Source organism: Mesocricetus auratus, unplaced genomic scaffold, assembly GCF_017639785.1.
Source record: "Mesocricetus auratus isolate SY011 unplaced genomic scaffold, BCM_Maur_2.0 Super-Scaffold_100676, whole genome shotgun sequence".
NCBI lineage: Eukaryota > Metazoa > Chordata > Mammalia > Rodentia > Cricetidae > Mesocricetus > Mesocricetus auratus.
This window is the reverse complement of record NW_024429266.1, coordinates 41,069,657-41,096,884: the sequence shown is the minus strand read 5'-3', so window position 1 is coordinate 41,096,884 and position 27,228 is coordinate 41,069,657. Positions and strand designations below refer to the sequence as shown.

At 39.6% G+C, this 27,228-nt stretch overlaps 1 protein-coding gene across 2 annotated transcripts in view; it reads right to left on the bottom strand.

Moving 5' to 3' along the window:
• Pla2g4a (phospholipase A2 group IVA) overlaps positions 1-27,228 on the bottom strand; it is a 145,923-nt gene that overhangs the window by 94,601 nt on the left and 24,094 nt on the right. For both annotated transcript variants that reach the window (XM_005073467.4, XM_021229195.2), the window contains exons 2-3: positions 24,301-24,401; positions 6,790-6,871 (exon numbers count right to left, since the gene is read on the bottom strand). In XM_005073467.4, coding sequence (XP_005073524.1) covers positions 6,790-6,871; positions 24,301-24,333 — 115 coding nt within the window. In that variant the 5' untranslated portion in view covers positions 24,334-24,401. The remainder of the gene's footprint in view (positions 1-6,789; positions 6,872-24,300; positions 24,402-27,228) is intronic.

The following is a 27,228-nucleotide window of genomic DNA, read 5'->3' as shown; positions in this document are numbered from 1 at the left end:
GCATTAATTAACAAGTCACATTTGTTACTGATTCCTCCTTAAATGCATAGCTCCCTTCAAGTGCAGTTGCAGCATCTCTCTTCCTAAGGCTATAAGCTAGTGCAAATATAGGATGCCATGAATTTCCATGAGAAGGCATGTTGTCTAAAGTGCGTAAAAACTCTTCCACTAAAAAGATGACTCAGCTCTTTCATACGCTGAAAAATCCAGAGGACTGAGTGTAGACCAGCACCATGTAACAAACCAGGCATCCTGCAAACATCTCTAACCCTGGCATCAAGAGGGGCAGAGACAGGAAGGATCACTAGGTCTTACTGGCTTTCAGCTTAACCAAGAAAATTGAAGCTATCGGATTCTAGGAGAGCCCCTGATGTAAGAGGTGGAGTGAACAGAGGAGGGCACCTGATACCTTCTTCTAGCCTCCACAAGTGCACAAGCACACATACTCACTCACTCACTCACATTCATAGATACAAATAAATAAATCTTTAAGAACATTTGCATTCTGACAGTGAACTTGACTTTGCACTTTTTATATGTTCTAACAATACATAAAAACAATGATAGCAAAGATTTCTCTAATCGTGACATGGTCAACATACTCTTATTGCCTTGTCTCAACCACAATGACTTGCCCAAGTAAACAAAATAATTTTTATAATGTTGTAGCAGCTGAAAGCAGAGAAAGTACCTGGAAAATATAATGTAATCACAAATTAAGATGAGTGAGCATTCAACACTAGGAATCTTTCGCATACGGCAGGTGGGGTGGTTTTTGTGAATATTCATGTGTATTAGGACCTGACAAAAGTGTGATCTCTTGACTCTGAGTAAGTACTGAGATCTTTGGAACAATAAAGGAAACACTTCATTTCACTGATAGTAGTGTGGTTTAATCGTGATTCCAGTATAACAAACTTCAGAATTGAAGGATGTAACTGTGACAAGGGATTAAAGCCTTTGTGTTTGTTTCTGTCAGTCTTCTTGGTGAAAATGTTCTGAGTCACATAATTAGGCAGTCTCTTTATGAATTGGAAAATAACATAAAGGTAGTAAGGTCTTTATGGTATTTATTTTTAAAAGGAAAACCAGTATGAACCGGAAGCACTTAGACCATTGCTCCACTCTAGAATATAGAAGCTGTATGCCTCAGGATGAGGAAAGATAAACAGAAGCACCCCTCAGACCCTGCTTCCTGAAAGAGCTCAAGGGATTTTTCGATGCCCACATCACTTAGATGCTAAAACTCCGTCTGCCTGATGAAACTACTGAGTCAGGATCTGCATTCTTAATAAGATTCGCTGATGATCACATGTATAGTAAAACCCCATAAACATGCCTTTAGGGAGATTGGTTCAACCCCAAATCTGCAAATAGAATAGCTACTTAAAAATTAGGAACTCAATGTTGCTATATCCTCATTGGAAAGAAAATAGTGTTTTCCCATTTGTAAAGACACTATAGAAAAGTAATAAAAGTTTGAGGTTATTAACATCATCAAAGAGTCCCTTAAGGTATTATATAACATAATCTTATAAAATTGGCTTAATAACTGTGAGTTCATCTCTCTTTTAAAGTGTTTTGTTCTGTTAAATGTTCTCATAAAGCTCTGTCAGCTACTGAACAATGAAGGAAATGGTCTACCTACCATCCTGTGAGTATATCTAGAAGCTCTAATGCTTATGGGATAAAACCTGCAGAGGAACATGCTCAATGTCTAATAAAGAGGCCGAGAAAAGCCTTCAGAGTTGGGTGTGGTATAACATACCTAGAATCCCAGCACTCAACAGGCTGAGGCAGGAATATTTCTGTGATGAGTACAAGGCCAGCCAGGGCTGCATAGTAAGACTGCCTCAAAAACAAACAGAAAGGTATCCTCCATAAATACCCATAATATTTACATATTGAAATAAGATCCCTTGAACAAATTCCAATATACTCAATGCCTGATCACTTCTCAGAGAATGGAGTCTGGCTTTACCTAGAAAAAAAACTTGAAGACTCCATTATCACATGACTTACAACAGTATTCCCTGGCACTTCTTAAAACTAAGAAGCAAGACTCAGTGCAGCAAATCCAACAGTTGCCCATAAGCTAGTTGTTTGGTTACAAAATTAGTTCACCGTCAGGGTCATGTAGACAGAGGGAAAACTCTTGCTGGCTGAAATGCAGCCATCACTGTGGCCATCACTCATATGCACACCCTCTGTTAGCAGAGTAAAGGAACAAAACCGAACTGGGTATCACACCCACCATCACTTAGCTCCTAACCTGTGCAAGAATTCTGCCTGTTACATGTCACATCTAAAATAACTGACCGTGACCTCAAAAGTAAGAGTACATCAGTTTAAAGCAAAAACTACTCACTTTAGAAATCGGAATGAGGCAATGATCTTTAGCCAGGTGCAAATTTGAACTTCAAACTGCTCTTCTACCAACCTTGACCGCAGTAACACACAATGTGGTTGGCACTGGGATGTGAGGTACAGACAATAAACAGTAGCATCAACATTCAGTTCTTCTAACCTCAGCAGCCATGCCTAGAAGAGACTGACAACTGTCTTGTTCTTGGCTGACCCAGAGGCAAAAGGCCCCAAAGGAGGAGGGGTTATGATTAAAATGTCCGTTTGTAGTAGGATGTGCTGACATATACCTGTAATCCCAGCACCAAGACAGAGGCAGGTGAATCTCCATGATGGTAAGGCCAGTCTGCTCTACAGAGTGAGTTTCAGGACAGTGACAGCTACACAGAGAAATCATGTCTTAAAAAGAACAAAAGATGAAAGAAAACCAATGGTATAATTCATCAGTAGATAAAATAAAGATAAGTATGGACTTAGTATTATCTAAAACAAAGTATATTAGCATACATAAAGAGCTGTGGTCATCTTAAGAAAGACCACCATACAAAAACAGCACACCAGTGTTCTCTCCCTCTTCTTCACGCTTATGGAAATTCATCTTAAAATATAGACCCTAGAAAACAGAATGGGGTGTAGGGTTCTGCTGTCCTTACTTTCTGGGTCTTAGATGTTTATAATAGCTTTAGGGTTTTCAAATACTTTTATAGTTTCCCATATTTGTCTGTTTCACAGGCATTGTTGCAAGCAAACATGACAAATTTGACTTACTTGGTAATCTAGATAATTCAACTTCATTACCTGAGATGAGCAACCTACACCTTTCCTCACTGTAGCCTCCTATAGCTTCCCAAAGTAAGACCTTGGCCCTCTCTACAGTCTTCCCTTTTTGGGCAAATTTGCCATGAAGTTTGCTTGCTTGTTTGTTTGTTTGTTTGTTTGTTTGTTTTTAGGTCCCTCTATTCCCTCTTCTGTGTATACCTATTAACTGATTCTAAAAGCTGGCAATGACACCGCACCCCCCAAAAATACTCATATAGTAAAAATTCTAGCCACCATTCTTCTTCACCAACATGCGGACTTTTATGGAAATTTACCTGTTAAATTAACACAGAAAGAGGGTGGGGCCTGAAAGAGTCTCAGCAATTATGAGCTCTTGCTACTCTTGTAAGCTGGGTTCCCAGCACCCACCTGGTGACTCACAACCATCTGCAACGTTCCAGGGGACTAGACCCCTCTTCTGACTTACACACACACACACACACACACACACACACACACACACACTCATAGGCAGAACATTCAGATACAGAAAATAAAACAAATGGACTAGAGGGACTTCTGTTCTCTGGGTCTTCCAGGTCTTGGAACACTGAAAAAAAACACTTGATCATTGAGCCTTGACTCTGGCCTTTCACTTATATCCAATGGCCATTGCTCTTATGGGCCCTTCACTTTAAAAGGGGCACATCTGGAGTCCAGTGGCCTAACCTGTGACACATCCACTGTGGGCACAGAAACCAACGAAGCATTACTCTCACTAGTCTAGTTCCTGGAGTAAACACAGTAGATAATCATCTCAGGTTCCAAAGGAATTCAGTCTATACCAGGTGAGACTGGCAGACTCTATACTATCAGAGGAGTCTGTACTATTAGTCTGGACTATCAGAGTTCACACAGATGTATTGTGATATACACAAATACACAGTGAGTCTGAGCTGCATCCTAAGCATAGCCACACCCATTTTCTACACAACAGAATCAGCACTGATACAGAAGACTGCTGCTGCTTTGTCTAAGAGAGAATGGCTATGTTTGTAAGAGTCAAATCAGGTCGATTGTTTGAATGGTTGGCAGGTTATTGGCACAGTGTTTAATAGAAGGAAGAAGGATCTTTTCATCTAACAGTTGACTTGTTCCACTCCCAGGCCATTTTGACTAAGGGTTCTGGGTCGGCCAAGAGTCTCTCCAACTTATGACTGTTGATATCAGACAGTTAAGTGTTAACACTGTAGTGTACCTGCTATATATTCTTTTTCTTTTTCACTGAAAATTGTGGTTTAAAATGAGAAAAGGGCAAAGAATTACAGAAAGCAAAATGAGAATAAAAGGACAACATTGACAAGAGACATTAGGCAGAGCAGACAAAAGCATAGCAATCAATCATCTAAACCAGTGATTCTGACTAGTTCTAAAGAAATTTCCATTGCTATGCTCAGCTCCACTAATGTCATCAGTGCAAGCCTCATTCTCCTTAATCCTAACATCCACCAATCTCCTGGTCCTTCTGCAGTCACTAGTGGCGTGGGCTCAGACCTTGCATCCTTTCTCAGTATTTAACATTCCCCTCTCCCTTGGCTTTACCATCAATATGTCAAGCAATCTCAGGTCTTTCTTATTCTTTAAAAATAAAAACAAAAGCATTTCCTCATACTCCTCTAAACTGTTCGATTAGCTTTAAACATCTACTCTATTGTTGCCAGAACATTTTGAGTAAGAACTCAATCCAGTGACTGGCTACTTCACCACCATCCAGTTCTCCCTGTTATGTAGACAATAACCTCCCTCCCAGGGCCTGTATTCCTAGAGTTTGCTGTCCTAGCCTTGCAAGCCCATCTAGTTCATACCTTTATTTCCTAGTTTTGGACCTATTCTAGCCAGTCTCCACCTAAGACTCCTTCTGCCGGAGATTCCCCCTCACTCTCACCATCATGCAGTGTCACTCTACAGATGTGCTATGATCAAGCACAAATGGTTCTTCTCCATGGTTCCTGGATCATGACCCCCTTCTCCAAGACAAGCCATAGAAACTAGAATTTCCTACCCTTGAGGCAGGTCTCAGAAACTTTACTCTTCCCTTTGGCCTTCAAGAAATTTTTTGGCCAGCCAGTCTAGTAAGATCACAAGACACAGATGATTGCAAAAGAGACATGCCTCACACCCTGGAGGGACAATGAAGTTCAGGCAGGACTTTCAGGTGTTCTAGTTCTATCGGCAGGAGACATGATGGAGTCCCTACAAAATCTCAAAGGACAGGACTGGAAATGCCATCAGATTGCTGACTGCTAAACTAGAGGTTCCCAGAGGATGAGGTCCTCTCCCCCCTCTTCCATGTACCTGGATCTCTCTCTCTCTCTCTCTCTCTCTCTCTCTCTCTCTCTCTCTCTCTCTCTCTCTCTCTCTCTCTCTCTCTCTCTCTCTCTCTCTCTCTCTGAGACAGTTTCTGTACATATCCCTGGATGTCCTGGAACTCACAATGTAGAATAGTCTGGCTTTGAACTCAGAGATCCTCCTGCCTCTGCCTCCCTAGTGCTAGGATTAAAGGCACACACCAGCATGCCTGGTTGTATCCCTCATTTAAAGGCCTTACAAATGTCTCCATAATAAAGTAATAACACTAAGTATTTCTTGACCTCTATGAGCCACTATGTGGGCAAATGAACTGAATGCTGGGAGTGAACTAAGGGAGCACTAGTCATCAACACGTTAGTGAGAGCCAGGGTTAAAAAGCTGGAGCACCCAACTTGCTTGCAAGTGGGGAGAGGAGAGAAGTCTTGGAAACTCAGCTCTCAACCTGTGTAATCTAAAACTAGCTCCAGGCCAACCATATCCCGCTGAATTGAGTTGGAGGACACACTGCTGATTTCTGCTTCAGAATCAATTGCTTACTTGCTGGTGGCGAAAATCCCCACACACCTGGTACCAGAAAATCTTCTGCAGAGAGTGGTGTGAGAGCAGAGGCAAAACAACACGGGAGATGTGCTTCTCTAACAAGCAGAGGATGCTGTCTGTGTATCCTGCCGTTTTAAATTAGAGTTTTGTTCTCTCTCCAGTACTTCTGAGCGTTCCCAGACTATGGCAACACCCAAACACTTAGAAATCCGCTATCGTTTTATACATGTTTCTTTGCTCTCCACACCTGTGAGCTTTGAACTTCTTGGAGGAATAAGGAAAAGTAATGTTGAGCATAGAAAAGGAGACAGCCAACAAGTTAATGCAACATGATCCTCGGGCTGCTGTCCTGCACCAGTTTCTATAGCTATCCCATACATAATAAACACACTCAGAGGCAGAAGAATTCCACTCACTGCACTTTTTAATCCTATAAGCACAATACCTCACAGAGGCGGTCTGTTTGACATCCTGAATCAGCACTCTTCCCAAATACGATGAAAAAGAACTTTGGATTCCACAGAGCCATGTCACAAGATTGTCATCTTGACTGACTGCAGTCACTCTTGACTAAAGCAAAAGTCAGTGGCTATTTTGACACATGACAAACAGCACTAGAATGGTTCAAACTGCTATCATTCACAGTTAAGGAGGGGACACACCTGGCTTGTCAAGGAATCAAACAACTGAACAGGAAGCCCCCCACCTCCTGAGCCATGATCCCATCACCAACATCACGAGAAATCAAGTACTCACGCATATCACCAAATGTCCCCTTGGTTACTTTGGTGGCACTTAGAACCACTACTGTGAATTTATGGGAATACTGGTGTTCCACCTAGAAATAAAATGATAAGAAATGTAAAATAAGCATTCTCAATAGCATCTCATTGTTTCTCTGAGACAGATTAGAAACATGCTCAGTACACACATACCAGAAACATCTTGTGGCACTAGAGCTGGTCCTCTCTCAACTCTCTTCTCTCCCACCACAGAATCATCGAGAAGTGTAGCTCCTGCCTTATGCTGTCAGTACTTGAGAATGAGACTATCTGCTACTTGACAGGGAAATGTAAATCAGGACTGCAGGCATCTAGCACACAATTGAGCTTTGTACTCTGACTAGGAAGTGTGACTTATAGAGGTGTTCCCAGAGCAAGAAGCTTACATCACTCAGGCTTGTTTGCCTCTTACAGCTGCTCAAAATCAACCGAATGTCTTTTTCTACATAACATTCCTGAGGCAGTTGTCAAAATGCCTTTGACCCAAAGCAGCTATATATGAACTACTTCTATTGACTCCAATGCTTTTGTTTAAAACTATGCCTGACAGTGTTCTGTTTCTGATATCCTGAAAGTCTGCACACACATAATAAAATTAACAGGGAGGAGGGTTATTACACACCTCACCTAAATGGAAACCAGAGAGCGAAGAACAAACAGGGAAGTAGGAATTTACAGTTTTAAGAGCAACTGAAAAAAAAACAGCAAAATATTTAAAGCTTGCAGATTTTTTTTCCTTGCTTTTTTCAAGCTTTACGGGAGTCCACTTCAGTTAATGCTGATACACCTGTCAGGCAAGATAAAAAGTCTAGTGCTTAAAAAGCAGCTGTGGGCTGGAGGGATGCCTGGGCACTCAGGGGTGTCTGTTGCACTTCTTAAGAACCATATGGCAGCTTATTAACTGTACAATGTAACTCCAGAACTTGGAGGCAGGGGGAGTCTGGTGTCTTCATCTCTGTGGACAACATGTATGTATGTTCTGCACATACATACATGCAGGCAAATCACTTGAACACATAAAACAAATCTTTTTTAAAAACTAATATTTACAAAGCTGAGATAATGTCAATACTATGAAGAAGTGATAATTTCAAGGCAAAAGGCATAAAATGTAAACAGAACAGACTCATATGGATTAACAGGGTCTCATGTGGCCCAGGTGGGTCTCTAGTCATCTCGGGCTCATCATGAACTTGAGTCCTGGTCCTCCAGCCTCTAGGTCTGGAGTAGCTATGACTACAGGCCTGGGTACCTCTACCATCTCATTTTAGGCAGTGCAAGGGATTAAATCACTTAATTAGTCTAATAACAAAGTAATGTTTTCATCATGGCATTCTTATACACACGTCAGTATACTCTATTAGTATATTTCCCTCTCCCACAGCCCTCCCCCTGCTCCATGACCCTCAGCCTGGCCCCTTTCCTTTCTGTACCAACAGCCTCCCGTCTGTTCTCATGTCACATACATACTATTGCCCCCCCTTCCTCCTCCCTCATGAGTTCTTCATCCTCTCCACATGAGGGAATGAACGAGTAAATAAAATGTGTTACACATATGTAAAAAAGTTTTATTTGGGCATACAAATGAATAATGACCTTTGCTGGAAAACAGGTGATACTGAAAATAATTACGTTATATGAAATAACCCAGACTGAGGAAGACAAGTACCACATGTCTCTCATATCTGGAATCCACATTTAAATTTGTGTGTGTGCTCACACATGTCAATACAAGAATGCATTTACCAAGACCTGTACAGTAGAAGACAAAGGCCAATACATGGTGTTTTCCCCTGTGGACCTGGAACTGTCCGTTTTGGCTAGAAAGGATGGTTGGTGTGCCCTCAGGATCCACGAGTATCCACCACTCATCCTCTGCCTCCCACCCCCCGTACCAGAGTTACAAATGTGGGCCATTGCAGTGCCCAGTTAGTATGAATGCTAGGATCTAAACTCAGACCCGCATGTTTGCACAGCAAGAACTTTATGCACTAGGCCAATTCGGAAGATTTCTTTTATGCTACTGGAGATCTTTTGAGAATGTCAAGATGATATAATAATCCTTAATACATGTGTGTCAAATAATATTACATGAATACATGAGGCAAAATGTAGCATGTGACAGCAAGAAGAACTAGAAATATCTGTCAGTGCAGCTGGAGATTTTTAACAGCCCTCTACCAGTAATAGACAGATGCAGTAAACACAAAAGTGGTAAACACACAGTTACCTTAGAGCTCAGTCAATTAACTTCATATAATAAACACCTACAAATGACGTTACCTACCATCAGGACCTATATTCTTCTCAATCTCACATGGCACATTTACCAAAATAAACCATGTAGTGAACAATAAGCACACCTTAACTTATTTAAAATATAGAAACAAAACAATGTCTTCATAACACATGAAACTAAATAAAATAAACACAGAAAGGTTTATAGTCCCCCAAATACACAGAGATCGTCAATTTTGCTGTGTGCTGTGAATATGTATTATTCTCATTGGTTAATTTAAAAAAAGCTGTTTGGTCTATAACAAGGCAGGATAAAATTAGGCAGGGCAATCAAACTGAGAACTGGGATAAACACAGGTAGAGTTGAGAGAGACACGGGCCGGCCACCAGGGAAGCAAGATGCTAAGAGACAGGTAAATCCACGAGCCACTTAGTATACACGGATTAATAGAAATGGGTCAATTTAAATGTAAAAGCTAGTTAATTGCAAGCCTGAGCTATTGGCTAAGAATTTGTAATTAATATAAGCCTCTGAGTGGTTATTTGGGAACTGACAGGCAGAAGAGAAATGTCCATTTTAACAATTTTGTGAGTGCACAAGTAGTTAAGTCAAAGAAATAATAAGAGAAAGTCATAATCTGGAATTAGAGGAAAATGAGAATACAACTTAAGAAAATTTGGGGAATGCAATGAAACCAGTGCTTAGAGAAAAATGTATAAAATCCTATTCCTTGACTAGAAAAAAAAAAAAGAAAAAATCCAAAATGAATAAACTAAGCCTTATCTTAAGAAACGCAAAAAATAACAAGTTAAAATACAAAATAAGCAGAAAATAGCAAAATTAGAGCATAAGTCAATAAAATTGAAAATACAGAATGAATACAGGGAAAGCAATGACACCAAATATTCATTCTTTGAAAAGACCAGGCCAGGTGTGGTGTTGCATGTCTTTAATCTCAACACGCAAGAGCTGAGACAAGGAGATATCTGTGAGTTCAAGGCAAATCTGGTCCATATAGTGAGTTCCAGGCCAGCTAGAACTACACAGTAAGGCCCTGTCTCAAAAACAAAAGTAAATAAATAAAATAGAATAGCATAAAATCAATAAACCTTTAACCAGAGCATTTCAGAAATGAGGAAATAGGTTATTTACCTTCAGAAATCAAAAGGCAAAAATATTATGATTTCATGAACAATAAAATGACAAGGAAAAGAATTTGTGAAAATATCTCTGATCCAAAATTGATAACATAAATAAATGGGAACAATTCACTGAGCAATCTACCAAAGTCCCACTAATAATAAACATTCTCAACAAGCCTACATTTGCTAAGTAAATTGATTCAAGAACTGACAACTTTCCCTAAGAGAAAGCACCTAATTCACATGGGTTCATGTGTGAATTCTATCAGCTGTTTAAGGAAAATTACAACAGTTCTGTTCAAGTTATTTTTTCCAGAGGATAAAAACAGATGGAATATTTCTTGGTTCATCACTGGCTGCCAGCATTATTCTAATTTCAAAGTCAGACAAAAATATTATAACAAAAGAAAATTATAGACCAATGTTCACATGACCACAGAGGTAAAACTACTCAACAAAATAGTAGCAAATTTAGTCTACGTCCAAAAAAGAGTCACAGGTCATAGTACTTGCAAGACAATGGATAGAAAAAGAACCCTTTAGTCACATAAAATAAGCCAGGTTTAACAGGAAAAATATTTTTTCTCTTATGCGTAATTTGGGCTTAAAATTTTGTATGTAGACGTATATATAGATATTTGCTTTTACCTCCCTGTGTGTTTACGTCATAAATTTAGACAAAAGGTCACAACACAGGAGAAGGGATACTAAGGAAAGGTGAGAAAGGCAAGGGTAAAGGGATACCTGGGTCACGGAAGCAGAGGAGGGGACATCTGTGGCAAAAAGAGAATCAGGGAGGGGAGGGCAAGGGGAAGAGCATGGAGTAGAGAGGGAGAACAAGCATTGAGAAGAAAGGATGATGATTGGAGAACATGGAAATTCCATAAGAAACATACTGGACAGTAACCTAAAGTAGCTTAAACAAAACACAGTCTTATTTTTAAAATATCATGTCATTAAAACAGTCTGAGGCACAGTGGTATGAATGCAAAACACCAGCGCTTCAAGGACATGCAGCAAGTTAGAGGCCAGTTTGGGCTACACAATGAGACCTTCCCTCTGGAAAAAAAAAAAAAAACAAGAAGCAGAAATTGGCACAAAAACACCCGGAATTTATAGACTCAGCACATTCCTAAAATCACGTAAACCTATTTTTGCAAGAATAATTGATTCAAAATTGTTCATGTATAGGCAAAAGATCCAGAAAAGCACAAATAATATTAAAGGAACACTAAAATAATAAAGGTGAACTATGCTAAAACAACCTGACCACAATTTCCTGTGCTGCAGTAACCATGACAGTATGGTACTTGTGAAAAGAACAAGTAGCCCTAGCTACAAAGTGACCTTTAGATAGGCTAGTCTTCATGGGGTCCAATGTCAGAAACAAAGATAGATAGCAAAGAAGAAACTTGCTTACATGCCAAGGATCTGTGCTTATCTATGTCTTTGAACATGTAACAGCATATGAATATTCAATGTCTAAAATTCCCCTGTAATATGAAACTTATGAGCAATACTTTTATCTGTCTCTACTTTAAACTTCTAAGGTGTTTCAAGTATATGTATATGTATATATATATATATGTGTGTGTGTGTGTGTATGTATATGTATTACTATAAATTGTTAGACTTTAGTATATTAAACGATTTATTTTATATTTATATGTATATGAGAGCATATGTCATGTATCTGGGGGTGCTCAGAGATGTCAGAAGAGGGTGTTGGATCCCCTGGAAATGGAGTCACAGGTGATTGTGAGCTTCCCTACCTGAATTCTGGGAACCAAACACAGGTCCTCTAGAAGAGCAACAAGTGCTCTCACCAACTGAACCATCTCTCCAGCCCCATGCTTAGTGTGGGCTCGGTTCCAACTCAGATGATAGACAACTGCTTGTGCTCGGGATGCCGCCAAAGGAAATGACACTGACTTCACAACTAACATTCTCCAGGAGAAACAGTGACTCAGGACAGTGCTAGGCGGTAGCTGGCAGAAAAAAGATGCTGCGTTTCTATTGAGATGTCAAATCTAAGCCCCATCTTCTGACTTAGTCACCGAGACTAAGCCTTGCCTGCAGGTGAAGAATTACCTTACTTTGAGTATCTGTCCTCATCCTTAATCTTTTCCATAGTGAATTAAAATTTACCAAACAATAGAAAGAAACAAAGACAGTGTACTCAGTTGATTCTGTACAATTGTGTTGACACTGGTAACTAAGATGATTAACATTGAAAAAGACAACCAATTTAGATGAAGCCTGTGTGATGGATTGAGTGCATTTAAATTTCTGTTAAGAGACCTAAAGCAACTATCCTAGAACTAGTCAGATGGAAGAGAAGGTAGATTCCATATGTAAACAGTGATTTTCTCTACCCAGTTGCCATTTTTTTTTACTTTAACCAAAACTGGAACTGAAGGGTACTGGCCCATTAAGGATAACAACAGCAGTTGGTGTAGTTAGTGACTACTGAGCAGAGAAATCATAATCTTTGATCAGTAACTAGCAACTCCAGATGAGTTCAGAGCTGTTCAAAAAAGAAAAAAGTCACACCTCCACCCTGATCTTACCCTCTCCTTTCTGGGTTATTTTCAGTTTCACTTCCTGATGGGCAGTTTCACTGTTAGACAAGTAACTAGTGCGAACATTGCTCTAGCGTTCTTTCCTCTCTGTAAAAGAATGATCAGCATTGTCTCCCTCTAACGGTAGCACACATTCTCCCTTACATGGTGACACTAAAAATACAAGTGATAACTGGGGACTGGGAAGGGCCTGTGAGGAGGCTAGTAGAAAAAGGAGTAAATGGCTATGAGCAACGCGTGCTGTCTGGATGTTTGGAAATACCATGCCAAGCTGATTAATATGAACAATGAATGTGATAACTGAAGGAGAAAAGCTCGGTTAAAAAAAAATCCCAGCACTTGAGAGAAACAGGAAGATTTGAGTTCAATATCTGTCACAGCTACACAGTGAATCCCAAGCCAGCCCAGGCTATATCGGGCTGTTTCATAATGAGATAAAAAAGAAACTAAACAGGTACCATAGGAATAACATAAAAAGCCTTCCCATGTACTGGCAGTTCATTTTAATGCAATCCAGGTCATCCAGAAAACAGGCACCCTGAAACTGAGTTTAAGTGTACCCAGATTGTCAGTTTCTCTAGGCATCTGATGTGTGACAAACTTTTCCTGGGGAGATGCAACACACATCTACTCACCCCAGATAGGGAGACTATGACAGACCAAAGGACAGACACCACCACTAACCAACATGGTGAATATATGAGTCTTACTAGGGTTACTTACAGGAATATGACCAAGGGATTACTTACAGGACCAGAAATGAATCAAAGATAGCCACATCATCAAAGCCCACTCCAGCAAGGGTGATGACTAACAAAAGCTGGGAACCTGGAGCACACTGCAGGCAGCTCAACAGGTTGAAGACTGTCCTTCCAAGTGATTGGTCTTAAACCTCCTTTCAAGCAGCCGGTCTGGGTCTCAGTCTGCTTTACAGGTTGGCTTATCTGAGAGCCTTTGCTGCAGTCTATTGCTAACTCTGACAGGGAGGGACATAGTGAATCTGGACAGTGTCCTTTCCAGGTGTCTCAGTTTGTTTGAGTCTCTTCCAGAGAGCTGGACTAACTTCTGCTTCCTCCACGCAGCTACTCTGCCCTTACAGTCTTTGTAGTTTTTATTGCTTACTCTGGCAGGGAGGGGCCTAGTGAATCTGGTCAGTTTCAGGGATTTCCTGAAGCTATTTCGAGTTGTTTACCTACTGCTTAAGGAGCTTCCCTGCTGGATGGAATGTTTTTGTCTTGGATAGAACTGTTACACAACAGCCTCTGAAAGAGGCAAATCAAGTTCTGCCCTCCAAGAAGAGTTCTATAGTTAGATTTCTTCAGGGTGATCAGCACAATTCTGAAGTGATTAATAGCATGAAGAAATATGACACCAAGACAAAGAAGCAAGGAAGGACTTACCCATTTAATAGCTACACCATATGAATCTTTAAAAAAAATCTCAATAAGTGTAAGTCCACAGGAATACAATCACATGGAATGGAACCCACAAAACTGGATGAAATTTTACAAAGAACCAAATAGAAATTTGGTAAGTAAAAAATAAAAGTTGATAGCCTCAGCCTAGATAGATGGTTCAATGGTTAAGAAGACTTTCTTCTGTCATAGAGGACCAGAGTTTGGTTCCCAGCACTGACATCAAGTGACTCAAAACCACCTTTAACTCCAGTTCCAGGTGATCTGACACCCTTGACCATCTTGGATACTTGAATTCCACTCACATACCCACACAGACATTCACACAATTAAAAGCAAAATAAATTAATTTTCAAAAATCTTTATAACCTATGAATTTATCAAATATGATCTATGGTATAAAAGCATAAATATGAATATTAATTATAATTTCTGCACTTAGCCACTAAAAGGAGGCTAAGTAGACATGGGCATACAGGGAGAATCATCAATTTGAAAGGACTGTGTGGCAGTTGATTTAACATGATTTCTAATTTGAATTGGTGGACTCCCTAAAGTAGACCACCCTCCTCACTGTGGTAGGACATCCATCACCCAACCTGTTGACAAAACCTGAACAGAAGATAGAGGTTGACTTCTTTTTCTCATCTTACTATTTGAGCTGAGAGGTCTCATCTCATTTAGGATGAGTTCTTAGTCTGGGATTAACACTGACAGCTCTCCTCATTCTCAAGCCTTGTGATGACTAACCTTAATTGTCAACCTGACACACAAGACTCGCCTGGGAGGACAGTCTCTGTGAGAGACTGTCTAGAACAGGTTGACCTGTGGATGTATCCATGAGGACTCTCTCGATTATGTTAATTGAATGGGAAGACCTACCTACTGTGGGTGGCGTCATTCCCTTTTACTACCCCTAGGCACAGGATCCTGAATTGTGTAAAAGTGGAAAGAATTCAACGAACCCAAACAAGCATATATTCATTCTCTTTGCACTTGGTTGTGGATGTGACAAGATGTGTTTAAGTTTTTCCATCTTTATTTCCCACAATGATGGACTATTAACCCAGAATTATGAGGCAAGCAAGCCCTTTCTCCTTTAACTTACTTTTGATACAGTAGTAGGAAATTAAATTAAGACCTTCGCAATAGCACTGAATTACTATATCTCCGTGTCTTCTACAGTGTCTCCACCTTGAGAAGCAAGTGATATGCTTCACAGGCTTTGCAGTCATGTAGACTCAGGATTGTCATTAGTCAATCACTCCTATGGGCTGTGTTTGCTGAAGAATCCTAAAGCACCACTCTTTTTCTCTTTTCCAAATGGTATTAAGTGTTCAAAATTAAACTATTTGCCATGATAAGATTCATTATTAATATTTGGGTACAATTCTATGCTTTGGTAACTACAATTTAGTCATGTTCATATCCATTTGCCAGTAGCAGCATCCTACTTTCTGAAATCCCAGAAATATCCTGTTGGGTGTTTTTTTTTTCCATTTTAAAAGAAATCACGTAGTGCACACAGTAATGTATTATTTATGAGAACCCTGTGAGGCAGACACCACGGAGGATACTATTTATACCCTGCATTCCAGATGAGGCAGAGCCAGTGCCCCTGAGCATGTAATTGGGAAAACCAACACTACCAGCAGAATACTAAATCATAGATTTTGTACTTGGAACTGATAGGTTTTTCTGTTTTGCTATATTACTGAAATGACCTGGAAAAATAGCTGTCCGCATTTCAGACATCCTTATAATACGATATGTTAAAATACCCATGTGATTGACTGTCTCTACTGAAAGGCTACCCTTTATTTCTGAGGATGTGGGCAGTGGCCCTCTATTGCTAATATTCACTAGAAAAAAAGTACAGGGTATAAACTATTTTCTCAATAAAAGGACAGAAACTTTCATAAAATTTGTTTTGTTCTTTGGCACATAGACTCACACTGTAGCCCAGGCTGTCCTGGATCTCACTTTGTAGTCCAACCTAGCCTTGAACTCATGGCACCATCCTGTAGTAAATTGTTGCTGTTGTTTTAACTCTGTGGGCCTGCCACCCAGCTCCCAAATAAATACATGGAGATTTATTCTTACTTAAGACTATCCAGGCTTAGCTTGGCTTCTTTCTAGCCAGCTTTTCTAACAAATTATACCATTTCTCTTTAGCTACATTTTTGCCTCTTGTCTTTTCATCCTTCTTTATTCTATATTCTTTCTTTCCTTCTTACTCCACACTGGCTGGGTGCCTGGGTTGCTGAGTGACTACATGGCTAGCCCCTGGTGTCCTCCTCTCATCCTTCTCTTTTTTTATTTTTTTAAATTTAAATTAGAAACAAGCTTGTTTTACATGTCAATCCCAGTTACCTCTCCCTCCCCTCTCCTCCACTGCCCCCCCACAGACCTCCTACTTCTTTCTGCTCACCAGGGAGGATGAGGACTTCCATGGGGGATCTTCAAAGTCTGTCATATCATTTGGAGCAGGAACTGGACTGTGTCCCCTTGTGTCTAGGCTGAGAGAGTATCCCTTTGTGTGGAGTGGGCTCCCAAAGTCTATTCCTGTACTAGGGATAAATACTGATCCACTACTAGAGGCCCCACAGATTAACCAGACCTCCAAACTGACATCCATGTTCAGGGAGTCTAAAACAGTCCTATGCTGGTTTCCCAGTTATCAGTCTGTGTTCCATGAGCTCCCCCTTGTTCAGATCAGTTGTTTCTGTGGGTTTCTCCAGCCTGGTCTTGAACCCTTTGCTCATCACTCCTCCCTCTCTGCAACTGGATTCCAGGAGTTCAGCTCATTGTTTAGCTGTGGGTGTTTCCTTCTGCTTCCATCAGCCACTGGATGAAGGCTCTAGGATGGCATATAGGGTAGTCATCAATCTCATTATAGGGGAAGGGAGTTTAATGTAGACGTTAGACTATTGCTTAGATTGTTAGTTGGTGTCATCCTTATAGATCTTGGGACATTTCCCTAGTGCCAGATTTCCCTTTAAACCTATAATGGTTCCCTCTATTATGATACCACTTTTCTTCCTCTCCTCTATTCTTCTCCTGACTTGATCTTCCTGATTCATCATATCTTCCTCTCCCCTCATCTTCCCCTTCTCTTTCTCCTAACTCCCTCTCCCCTCCCCCCATGTTCCAAATTAGCTCAGGAGAAGGTGTCCCTTACCCTTCTCCAGAGGATCATGTATGTCTCTCTCAAGGTCCTCCTTGGTTCCTAGCCTCTCTACTGGTGTGGATTGTAGGCTGGTACTCCTATGTTCTTTGTCTAGAGTAGTACTCGATTTTGTAAATGTATCACATTTTCTTCATCCATTCTTCAGGTGAGGGGCATCTAGATTGCCTCAAGGTTCTGGCTATTGAAATAATGCTGCTAGGAACATGGTTGAACAGATGTCCTTGTTGTATGAATGTGCATCTTTTGGGTATATGCCTAAGAGTGGAATTGCTGGATCTTGTGGTAGACTGAATCCCCTTTTTCCTGAGGAATCTCCATACTGATTTCCAAAGTGGCTGTATGAGTTGGCATTCCCACCAGCAGTGGAGGAATGTTCCTCTTTCTCCACATTCCCTCCAGCATAAACTGTCATTGCTATTTTTCTTTATTTTAGCCATTCTGACTAATGGTATCTCAGAGTTGTTTTAATTTGCACTTTCCTGGTGGCTAAGGATTTTGAGCACCTTCTTATGTGTCTTTCAGCCATTTTAGATTCCTCTATTGAGAATTCTCTATTTAGTTCTGTACGACACTTTTTAATTGGATTATTTGGTGGTTTAGTAATTAGCTTCTTGAGTTCTTTGTATATTTTGGAAATCAGCCCTCTGTCAGATGTGGGGCTGGGGAATATGAATATCTTTTCTCATTCTGTGAGCTGCTTTTTTGTCTTGTTGACTGTGTTCTTTGCCTTAGCGAAGCTTATCAGCTTCAGGAAGTTCTATTTGTTAATTGTCAATCTCAGTGTCTGTGCTACTGGTGTTCTCTTCAGGAAGGGATCTCCTGTATCAATTCATCCAGGGTACTACCTACTTTATCTTCTAAGAGATACAATGTGGCTGGATTTATGTTGAGGTCTTTGATTCACTTGGACTTAAGTTTTGTGCATGGTGATAGATATGGATCTATCTGCAGTCTTCTACATACCAACATCTAGTTATGCTAGTACCATTTGTTGAAGATGCTTTCTTTTTTCCATTGTATAATTTTAGCTTCTTTGTCAAAGATTAGGTGTTCAAAGGTGTGTGGGTCCATATCAGGGTTTTCAATTCGATTCCATTGGTCTACCTGTCTATTTTTTTGGCAACACCAAGCTGTTTTTCATGACTATAGCTCTATAATAGAGCTTGAAGTGAGCAATGGTGATGCCTCCAGAAGTTTCTTTATTGTACAAGGTTGTTTTGGCTATCCTGGGTCTTTTGTTTTTCCATATAAAGCTGAGAATTGTTTTTTCATGATCTGTGAAGAATTGTGCTAGGATTTTCATGGGGATTTTATCTGCTTTTGACAAGATTGCCATTTTTACTATGTTGATCCTATCTATCCAAGAGCATGGGAAATCTTTCCATTTTCTGGTGTCTTCTTTAATTTCTTTCTTTAAAGACTCAAATTTCTTGTTATACAGGTCTTTCACTTGTTTAGTTAGTGTTACCCCAAGGTAGTTTATGTTATTTGTGGCTATTGTAAAGGGTGATGTTTCCCTGATTTCTTTCTCAGCCCATTTATCTTCTGTATATAGTAGGGCTATTGATTTTTTTTTAGTTAATCTTGTATCCTGCCACTTTGGTGAATGTATTTATCATCTGTAGGAGTTCCCTGGTAAAATTTTTCGGGTGACTTATATAAGCTATCATATCATAGTGAGAGTTTGACTTCTTCTTTTCCAATTTGTATCCCTTGATCTCCTTTTGTTGTCTTATTGTTCTAGCTAGAACTTCAAGTACAATTTTGAAGAGTTATGGAGAGAGTGGACAGCCTTGTCTTGTTCCTGATTTTAGAGAAATTGTATTGAGTTTCTCTCCATTTAGTTTGATGTTGGCTGTTGGTTTAGCTTTTATTATGTTTAGGTATTTTCTGTTATTCCGTATCTTTCCAAGACCTTTATTATAAAGGGGTGTTGGATTATGTCAAAAGCTTTTGCAGAATCTAGTGAGATTATCATACGATTTCTCTTTCTCAGTTTGTTTATATGGTAGATTACATTGATGGATTTTCATATGTTGAACAATCCCTGCATCCCTGGGATGATGCCTACTTGATCATGGTGGATGATTTTTCTGATGTGTTCTTGGATCTGATTCGCCAGTATTTTTGCATAAATGTTCATGAGGGATAATGGTCTATAGTTCTCTCTCTTAGTTATGTCTTTGTGTGGCTTGAGTACCAAGGTTATTGAACCCTCATAAAAAGAGTTTGGCAATGACCCTTCTGCTTCTATTGTGTGGAATACTTTGAGGAGAATTGGAATTGAATTTCTGTGCACTGAAACCATCTGGTCCTAGGCTTTTTTTGGTTGGGAGCCTTTTGGTTGATGACTGCTTCTATTTTATTAAGGGTTATAAGTCTATTCAAATTGTTCTCCTCCTTTTCTTACTCCTCTCTCTCTTTTTTATTCTCTCTACCTGCCATCCCCATCTATTTCTCTCTGCCTCCTAGTTATCAGCCATTCATCTCTTTATTAGACCAATGAGGTGTTTTAGGTGGGCTAAGTAACACAACTTTACAGAGCTAATACATGCAACATAAAAGCATGCAACAGATCTTTGCATCATCAAACAAATATTCCACCGCATAAACAAATGTAACACATCTTAAGTTAATATTAAGTTAATAAGTGATGATATATGCCCTTAATCCCAGAAATCAGGAGGCAGGGGCAGATGGATCTCTATGAGTTCAAAACCAACATGGTCTTCAGAATGAGTGCCAGGGCAGGCTCCAAAGTTAGACACAAAAACAAAAACAAACAAACAAACAAACAAATAACCCTAATATTCCATAACAGCCTCCTGTCTCTCAGTGTCTCATGTTTTGTTTTGAAATTACAAGTGTAAGCCACCCCACTTAGTTTGATACATGCTTTATTCTTTATCTTTCCTCATGAAGTTGATGTTTCCATGGTAACAGAACAACCAAAAAATAGGTATAAGAAATTCAAAACGCATGGATATTTTTAGTATTGGAAAGCACCTTAAAATAACTCTAGGCTAATGGGAAGGTAGTTCCATCACACAGTTATCTTTCCATGCTCTACTGCCATCTTGTAAGCCAGTGCCACTAAAAGCAGGAGAGCTTGGTGGCTGCAAACACAGCATCAGCCCACAGTATTCTTCAATGCAGAGGTGTAGTTTTGAAAGCCACATCCTAGGACTTAGAGCAGTCAGACTTTTGGCTTGTCTGGCAGCAACTACTTACTACAGGACATCTGGCTTCATTCCATCTTCCCTATTTTAACTAATGCTGCTCTATACTGAAAGAGTTCAGTAATACATTTTAAAAGGATCTTTTCTAGTATTGTGGAACACTCCATAATCTCAGCACAGATCCAAAGAGATAACTGTCAATATAAGGTTAGCTTCAGACACCCAGCTTTGAGCCAGCCTCAGTTCCATAGCAAGAACCTGACCCAAAATTAATTAAATGGAAAACAATTTCCCCTGAAAGCCAGAGTGAGGCATGTTTTCATCTACACATGCACTCAGTTTTGTTATGATATGCATACAGCACCCAAAAAATAAAGACAATTCTGAATTCATAGGGTCCACTTCATTTAAAAGAGATATTTGTATGCAATTAATGCTAGCACCCCAAAGGCCAAGGCAAGCAGATCTCCATGAGTTAAAAGCCAGCCTAGTTTATGTAGTAGATTCCAGGCCTAACAGAGCTACAATAATGTGATCCTGTCTCACATAGGTAGATAGGTAGATTAGATAGATAGATAGATAGATAGATAGATAGGCAGCAAAGAATAAAAATAAAAGATTATGCAATTTGTGGGAACAACAGACCTTGGCTGGAGGCCCACTTCCCCATCAGCCTGGGAGCAGGCAGCTGTAAGACGATGTTTACTAAAAACAATACAGTGCCCAGGGCAATAAATTCCTGATAAGGGCTGGCCCAAGGAAATGCCCTGACCTTGAACTTTTCCAATCCTGAGCATAGGGGCTGGCCCATGGGAATGCCCTGACCTTGACCTTTTCCAAAGACTAACCGCCTCTTTCTGACCCACCTACCGCCGCTTCTGGTGTCAGAATATATATAACCAGCCAGGGTAGGAATAAAGGGAGCCTTCTTGAAGAGCTTTCTGGAAGCCACCAATGGGTCTCTGTGTCATCAGTCCCGACACCCTCTGCCCATTCTCAGACACAGGCAGTGCAGCAGGCACAGCACAATTCACAAAGACACATATCAGATTTTTAGTCTCATGTGTGGAATCAAGATTTAATAAAATACACAAATGAAAGGAGGTGGGGGCTATATAGAAAGAGGGAGCTTCTATATAGAAAGTGAGGACAAACTCACACCTGCTAGGTTTGCCTTTTTATCCCAGTGATGCTGACAGAGATTGCTATACTGAAGCATCAAGTGAACGGCAGGATGTGTGTCTACAGGTAGGAGGAATTAAAAGTGCAAACACTTGAGTTGCAAAGTGTATCTGGTAACAAACTTAAGGATGTAGACCCATGCTAGCCATTCTTCTTCCTTATCTGTTTCAGAGGCCAGAACCCTTGGGGAAGTCTGAGGATTGACAGTGTGATTAAATTACCTGAGAGTTATATTAAAACACCTATCTCTCCAAGGGTGATGGAGTGAGAAATAAAAACTAGCTTGTATTTAAGATGCAGAGCGGTGGTGGCACACACCTTTAATCCCAGCACTCAGGAGGCAGAGGGAGGCAGATCTCTGGGGGTTTGAGGCCAGCCTGGTCTAAACAGTGAGTTCCAGGACAGCTCCAAAGCTCCACAGAGAAACCCTGTCTTGAAAAACCAAAAATTAAAAAATTAAAAGTGTGTGTGTGTGTGTGTGTGTGTGTGTGTGTGTTTCATGAATGACAGACACTCTGTGAGCTCAAAGATGGCTCAGTAGTTAAGAGTGTGCAGTGCTCTTGCAAATGACCAGTGTTTAACTCCTAGACCCACATTGGTACCTCTTAACTGCCTGTAATGCCAGCTCAAGGGATCTCTGATTCCTCCTGCCTCTGTGGGAACCTGCACTCAAGCTCACATACACCCATAATTAAAAATAAAGATAATCCATTTTTAGAAAGCTGTTTACTAATGCAGAAAATAATCAAAAAATAAAATATTGTTTCAGAAAACAAAGATTACTCCAAAAACATTTTTAATCAAACCTTGATTATTTGCTTTTTAAAAGATAAATACTTTAAATATAAAAGGAAAAGTAGAGAATATGTTAAACAAACAAGAGTTATACTAATAAAAGATGAAATAAAATTAAAACCAAATTATTATCATAGGTAATAATACAATACCAATCAATGAGAACATACATAAATAATTCAAAGTTATATGTGCCAAAAAAATCACAACTTAAATTTCATAAAGTAAAATTTGGATATGAAACATATTTTACATGTGACTTGTTTATCAAAATAGATTATATGCTATATGATAATCACATATAAATTTGTTTTAAGATCTTATGGAGTATAGGGAGGCAGGAGCCAGCAGATCTCTGGTTTACAGAGTGAGTTCCAGGACAGCCAGTGCTTCACAGAAAAACTCTGTCTTGGAAAAAAAAAAAGAATCTTATGGAGTGTGTTCTGAACACTTAAGAATTATCAAATGTTTGAAAATTAAGATGGATATACCTATATGCTCTATGTATCAAAGGAAAAATCACAGTGAAAATTAAAAATATATTAAAATATGACATCTCACAATTTATGGGCTAAGATGTATGGTTTACAAACAACAGAATATTTAACACTCAGTGATCAAAACAGGAGGAGGAAAACTAGCAGTGTTCACAAATCACAGAAATGGTTGAGACTTAGTACATTATCATCATGTCAAGAAGCATGGTGGTAGGCAAGCACACGTGTGTGTGTGTGTGTGTGTGTTTGTGTGTGTGTGTGTGTGTGTTATAAATGAAAATTAAGAAGTAACCAAAGGAATGAAAACTAAAGAAATCTCAGGAGAATTTGAGGAGGGAATGGCCAGCAGAACTGGGGATGGGGAAAGCTGGAGTTCCACTGAGTTTGGAACAAGATTTACACTGTTGAGAAGTCTTTTTGTGAAGGAAGGGACAAATGCAGTTTTTGGTGAGTCAGAAGGAAGAAAGCATTATACTAACTACAATATATCGATTTCTAATCCAGGCAGGGAAAGAAAGGTTAAGTAGGGAAGAATGAATAAGACAACAGTATTTCATTAAGTGAAAATGAGGCCATAGGTTATTCATCAATACTCACAAACTCTATCTCCAGTCCATTGCACCCTAACTGAATTTCATGTGCTGAGTTCAGCCAAGAAAGCTCTCCTTGCTGCTGCTGTTGTTGTTTTAGTTTAGTTTGCTTTTTAATCAAAAGAGAGACTGTATTCTTCAGTGAAATACAGAAAATCACAATGAATAAATTTTGAATTAGTGAACTCTTCACTAAAAATTAGGCAACCATAGAAGAATTTGCTCAGCATCTCTAGCTAAGTGAAAGTTTATAGAACTGTTTCCCTTGGAGATGAATATCAACATATAGCCATAAATTCAGAAGTTCATTTGTCCTTTGTCTACAAAGTCACATGCAGCTATGCTCTTTGATAAATGTGAAGTGCTAACATTTGCTGTTGTTACAGATATTTTGGTTATCTTTTCTCCTAAAAACTTTTTTTCTGAAGATTTACACCAACCAAAAGGCATGAGTCTACTTCATAATGCACCATCGCCTAGTGTACAACATGATGTTTATGAGTATAATACGAATTCAAGGAGTAGTTTGAAATTTTAGTTTTACTAGTAACACTAGCAACATGCACACATATCCGTACACACACACATGCACACACACACACGAACACACACACACTAACACACACACACACAAAACACATAAGCTTCCCTCCCAGAAAGAATACAACACTTACTATAATGTGCTGATAAGGATCTATGAATGACATTGTGGCCCCAGCTGCAGAGATTCTCACGCTTCCCAGGTCTTCTCTGGTACTCCTAGCTTCTTTAAAGCCTATAAAACAAACAATCATCATCATTAAGCTTCATTCTGGACTCTGTTCCAAGATTTAAAGGATGCTGACTAGATACATTAGAAAATGAAGGTATAGTAGAGAAGATCAGTAGCTCAGTGATCTGAGCTGTCTCTATACATGACTAAAAATATTCACACACCTTATAGGAGAATGCTAAACATATTCTGACACTACTATTTAACTTCAATATATATTTGTTCAAAATTTTTTAAGTTTGTTGTTGTTGGTTTGGTTTGCTTCTATTTGTTAAGTATATAATGAGCCATTTATTGAGGGACTGGAAAGATGGCCCAGCACTTAACAGCACTGTAGTGCTCTTGCAGAAGATCCGAGTCCACTTCCCAAGACCCACATGAGGAGTCTCGCAACCACCAATAACTCCAGCTACAAGACATAGGATAGCCTCCTCTGACCATGGATACCTGTACTCACTAGCACAAACATACACTCACATATGTGCATAACTGAAAAGTTCTTTCAAAACTTACTATGCCATATATACTAAAATAGTACATGTTCTTTGCTTTTTCAGTTAGTCAGAATTATACAAATTCACAATAGGAAAGTGTAGTGATATATTATTTATGATTTATTAAAGTTTGTCTGAGGATTCAGAAAGCAATGTCAGACACAAGCCACAGAAGCCAGGCACACACCTTTAATCCCAGGACTCAGGATTAAGAGTTAGACAGATTTCTAATAGTTCAAGGTCACACTGAGCTACATGAATATATCCAGTCCTAAAGAGAAACAGCTCATGCAAAGATGATCTCAGCACTTGGGATCACAAGCCTTTAATCCTAGGATTCATAAGAGGTATATAAGACAGGAACAAGGTCTCAGAGCTGACACTGAGGATAGGAGGCATTCAATCTCCAGCCTCACTGAGGATAAGAGGCATTTGCTCTCCATAAAATTGAGGATAGAAAGACATCAGTCTCAGGATTCTCCAGCCACACTGCAGACAGGCTTCAGTCATTTTGTTTATGTTTTGTTTTACATTGCCCTATTTCATACTTAAAAAGTTTGCTAGGCATGGCAGAACACACATTCCTAGCAGTCAGAGGTAGAGGCATCAGGCATACAAGTCCAATCTGGGCCTCATAAGATTTTGTCTCAACTTTCTTTCCCCACACTCCCCCCCCAAAAAAACAATGATAAGTGTGCCCATCAGTCTATCATCAAATATCTCTGTGATACAGTTTTAATGTCTGGCCCCGCCAAAGCTCATAATGACACTGAGTTTCCAAAGGCCAGATATAGAGGCACATGTCTATAATCCCAACACTTGGGAGGTAGAGACAGTAAAATCAAGAATTCCAGGTCACCTGCTTTTATGCAGTTTGAAGTCATCCTGGGCTACAAGAAACACTGCATTTAAACTTAAAAAAAGGAGATAAATATAATTGCTAATGTGGAGGTTGGAAAGCAAATGGCACTCAAAGGGAGTGGCACTATTAGGAGGTGTGGCCTTGTTAGAGTAGGTGTGGCCTTTTGGAGGAAGTGTGGTGCCAGTGTGGGGATGGGCTTTGAGGCTTCCTTTGCTTAAGCTACACCCAGTGTCAGACCTGTTGTCTGCTGATCAAGATTTAGGAATCTCAGCTCCATCTCCAGCACCATATCTGTCATGGATTGCCATGATCATAATGAACTGAATGAACCTCTGAGCTGTAAGCCAGACCCAAGGAAATGTTTTCCTTTATAAGAGTTGCCATTGTCAATGGTGTCTCTTCCCAGCAATAGAAGCCCTAATGTTAAAATATTCAGAATACAGGCTTCTGCCTAAGCTCCTGCCTCTGGGTTCCTGACTTGAATTCCTGCCCTGGCTTCCCAGGATGAGCTGTAACATGGATTTGGAGGCCAAATAAACTGTTTTCTCCTCTAGTTGTTTTTGCCCATGGTCTTTAGCATAACAATAAAAAAGCAAACTAAGACAGTGGTACTAACAGCCAGCCTCAGGTTGGGAGAGGATAAACTACATGTAAACTGCAACTCTGTCACACTCTGTTAGTCAATGTTGATTCATGTTTCTCTTTTTCTTATTATTACTTTTCTTAATTATATACATATTACAAACATACCATCAGGATAATTTCTCTGTTGTATTATGCTATGTCTCTGCCTTGCCTCTAAGTACTCTTGAAGGAATGACCTCATAAAAAGACATAGGCAAAATTATCCACTATGGGATAATTTGACTCTTGTATTTATGTTATGGATTTGTATTTCTTGTGTTACAAATTCATTAGTTGATAGATTCCTACTTAGCATTTACAAGATGTTGAAAGCTATTGCTAACATATGTTTTTTAAAGGAGCTAATAGTAACACCCAGGTGTAGTAATATACATGTGTAATAATAGCACCAAAAATGCTGAGGCAGTACAATCTATAGATCAAGGTCAACCTGTGCCACACAGTAAATTTCAGGACAGCCTGGGAAATTTAGCCAAATTTTCTTAAAAAGCATAATTAAATAAAAGCCAACAGGGACTGGTGAGATGGTTTAGCAGTTAAAAGCTCTCTGGTCCTCTGCCTTTGCAATTCCCAGCTGCACACGGAGTACCTCATAACCAACTGTAAATCCAGCTGGAGGGGTCCAACACTGTCTTCTGGACTTTTCATGCACCTGTACTTAAATGTGCACATACGTCCATACAGACAAAAGCACATAATTCAAATTTAAAGTAATAAATTACACCAAAACATAATTTACCTGCCATTATAACCAATGTTTCTGTATTGCTATTTCTGTGTGTTCAAAGTATATTTACATAGTGAAGATGGAATATGTCCGTATGCATAA